The sequence below is a fragment of the Vigna unguiculata genome, chromosome 5, assembly GCF_004118075.2.
Source record: "Vigna unguiculata cultivar IT97K-499-35 chromosome 5, ASM411807v1, whole genome shotgun sequence".
In the NCBI taxonomy this organism is placed as follows: Eukaryota; Viridiplantae; Streptophyta; class Magnoliopsida; order Fabales; family Fabaceae; genus Vigna; species Vigna unguiculata.
The window spans coordinates 16,969,429-16,972,776 of NC_040283.1; the positions used below are offsets into that span (position 1 = coordinate 16,969,429).

Sequence of the window (3,348 nt, forward strand, 5' to 3'; positions counted from 1 at the left end):
GACTTTACCAAAAGTAACTCCCGGTAACTGTAAAAACAAAAACAAATTAAGATTGAAAACCGCTCCACATTAAATTAAATACATAATTATTTAAATTTTAATAGTTGTCTTTTCAATTAATGAACATATCTCTTAACATCATTTTCAATTGTTGCATCAACCACACGCTGAGAAATATCCATTTTAGGAATCTTTCATTTGGATTATAAGCCATGACCAGCATAGTTGTGGCCAAGTTTGGTTTGTAATGTAGCTGGACAATGAAATTCCGCACAGTCGAATTGATTTTTATCGTCTGGTGTCTATCAAAGAGTTCTTTGCGTATTGGCACGGTAAAAGATTACTTAAAAGTAATCCAACACCAAATGAAAAATCTATACTTTATAATCACCAAAGCTTATACAAAGATATGTGATAAATTTAAGAAAAGGAAACAGAAGGGGTAAATGGAAGAGCAAGTTCAGTGAAGGGAAGAATCACAAATATGGGTTTGGGTTTGTGCAGTGTTGTATTGATGATAAGTTTAGGGAGACTTATTAGACTTTCTCTTGAGCACAATAATCCATGTGATGACTTCCAAGAATAAGGCAACTACGCCCAGCGCAATGAGCACTCCAATGTAAGTAGTTTTCCATTTCTGTTCAGGATGCAAGATGCTGAAGCCTCTGAATATGTTGATGATTCCCAAGATAACCACAGTGTACCCAATGCAGTGGTGATACGCGTTCCATATATACCTGTACTTGTGAGTCTTCACTGGCCTCAAGAACAATGCGAAAATCTGCAAAATTTCTCACACCAACAGCCTTAAACTTCATCCTTAATGGATTAAGATGTGAAGAAGAAGAATATGTGATTTACCTGTAGAGTGGCAAAGCAAAAGAGGGCAATTCCAAGATTGCGATGCACACTGTACTGAACCCCTTCTGATTGGCTTCCAAGTTTCATACCAGTTCCCCATCCAGCAACACCAATGGCATAAGCAGAGATTTGACAACCAACATGGATATAGAACCAAGCTGGATCTGCAGATGGAAAACTCCTCATGTACCTTGCTATCATCACTCCAAGGGGAAACAGCACACCCCAACTCACAGCATTTAGAATTCCATGAATCTGTCATTCAACAAAATCACATCATTTCTATCCAACACAACGGAAACTCTAAAAACATTTTCTTCAACACCCACAAAAGTCAACAAACAAACACCCTTTTGGATTAAAAATGTAAACAAGTCAAAACAGATCAGAACCAAAACAATACCTTTATTTTCCCCAAAATCACAAAAGAAAAAGAAAAACAAAGCCCAAAATTCACACTTGGCCATACAAGAATTAACAAAAGAAAAACACCCCCTTCCGAAATCACCAAAAAAAAAAAAAGAAAACCTTCTTTCCTTGAAATCTCAACAACCAATAAAAACCCAGAAAAGCCCTGTTTTTCATTTCTTTCTGAAATCTCAAAAACCAATTAAAAACCAAAACCACAACTGTGCATCAACAAATTCAGAAAATCGACCCCTCCCATCCAAAAAAAAACGTTTTCCGACATCCCAGAAATTCGCAATAAAAACAAAAACCCCACATTCTTAAACCAAAGAAAAAACCCATTTCTCCACGACAAACACAGTCGCGGTTCGTATTCTCCCATCACAATTAGAATTTTTTGTCAGGAATGATAACCAACCCCATAGTCAAAATTAAAGCTGCCAAAACACCACCACCAGAACAAAACAACACACTTTTTTTTCCTTTTCCAAAAAGAAAAAAAAAAGAAACAGAAAAGCTCACATTTTTCTTCTTGGTGATGGGGTCGACAGCAGGGGCAACATTGCTCTGTTCCCCAGTGAAGCTAAGAATACCCTTGGAATTCAAATTGGCGGGTTTGAAGTCATGCCTATCTATTCTCCCCGCGGTAACGGAGGGCCCCACCTGCCACACGTGGTTGACACTCTCCACCTTCTCCGGAACCTTAACCTTCGCGAAGATCCTGATCACCCCTCCAACCTCTTCGCCCCTCATATCCCACACGTCGAACGACAGTTTCCCGGGAACAATGTCGCTGTATGACTTCAAGTCAAGCGTGTTCACCGTCACCGCGCCGCGGTCGCCGCCCTTGAACGCAGCCAGCACCTGCGCCCCCACCATGCCAACCCCCTTCAGGTTGATCCCCCACGAGACCCACCCTCCTGGGCTCGGCGGCGCCGCCTGGAAGGCCACCGAGAGGGAGGCGTTGGCGGCGTCATGGGTCCAGTGGAGGAAGGAGTTCAGCACGGGGAGGTCCACGCAGTTGGCGAAAAGCTTGTTGGCAGAGTCGGTGAGCCTCTGCGTGGTGCAGGTGAGGGCGGAGGGCGTGGCGGCGCTGGCGGCGAGGACGAAGAGGAGGAGGAGGAGTTGAGGAGGCGTTGGAGAAGGCGGTGAAGTCATTGGTGTTGGTGGTGGTGAGAGGAGAAAGAAGGGAGAGTGGGTTTTAGAGAGAACAAGATAGTAAAGACAAGTAGGTTTTGTTATGTTTGGTGAGGAGATGAGTTGGTGAAGTTAAGAATGTAAGGTCGGGAATTAAGGGAAAGCTAAGAACACGCGAATGCAGAAAGAAACTGTTATGTTTTATGTGCAAAACAATGCATTAATATGAAGAAGAAGGAGAAACCGCAAATAAATGAAGGTCCATCTTTGTCATGTATATCACCCCCAACCAATATTTTCCATCCTTATCATGTATATTTTATATTTTCTTTTTTAGGAGTTTTATATAGAAATAAACTAAATTGTAAAATGTTTCCAAGAATTAAATTAAATTATGTTGAATTATATCATGGTTTGACATAGGGATGTCAAAAAAATCCGTACCCGTGGGTATCTGTTGATAAAACCCGCAACGGGTAGGAAATTGATATTAAAAATGGATACCTGCTACCTGCGGGTATGAATATTTTTTATACCCGCATATTAACGGGGCAGGTACGGGTATAATAGTATCCGTACCCGTGGATACCCGTACCCGCTAAACTTTACCTTATATATATATATATATATATATATATATATATATATATATATTAGCAAACAAAATTATGAGTCTTCATCTAATAATGATGGTCAGATTCTTACCCCACAAATGAATAAATTACTTCCATATACTGTGGAGGTATTGATGTGTCTCTAAAACTGGTTATGGACCAACATGGAAGGTAATGAAATTAACACTTTTACTTAAATATTTTAATTAAGTGATTGTTAGAAATTTTTACTGAACTTCTTATGTTTTAAGGCTCTTCTAGATTAAAATTGGACAACATGAAACTTTATACAATGTTGCAAGAGGTGGACATTGATGAAATTAGTAAT

At 39.9% G+C, this 3,348-nt stretch overlaps 1 protein-coding gene across 1 annotated transcript; it reads right to left on the bottom strand.

Annotated features, from left to right (window-relative positions):
• Positions 1–366: 366 nt before the first annotated feature.
• LOC114185805 (cytochrome b561 and DOMON domain-containing protein At4g12980-like) lies at positions 367–2,673 on the bottom strand. Its single transcript, XM_028073725.1, has 3 exons — positions 1,792–2,673; positions 862–1,116; positions 367–781 (listed from the first exon to the last, which is right to left on the bottom strand). Exons 1-3 carry the CDS (start codon positions 2,425–2,427, stop codon positions 524–526), a joined length of 1,149 nt encoding a protein of 382 aa, XP_027929526.1. The 5' UTR covers positions 2,428–2,673; the 3' UTR covers positions 367–523.
• Between the last annotated feature and the right edge of the window lie 675 nt (positions 2,674–3,348).

Coding starts and splice junctions, on each gene's coding strand:
- LOC114185805 (XM_028073725.1), bottom strand. CDS start 2,427: ATGACTTCACCGCCTTCTCCAACGCCTCCTCAACTCCTCCTCCTCCTC. Junction 1,117..1,791: donor CCATCACCAAGAAGAAAAAT/GTGAGCTTTTCT, acceptor GTTGAATGACAG/ATTCATGGAATTCTAAATGC. Junction 782..861: donor TTTGCTTTGCCACTCTACAG/GTAAATCACATA, acceptor GAAATTTTGCAG/ATTTTCGCATTGTTCTTGAG.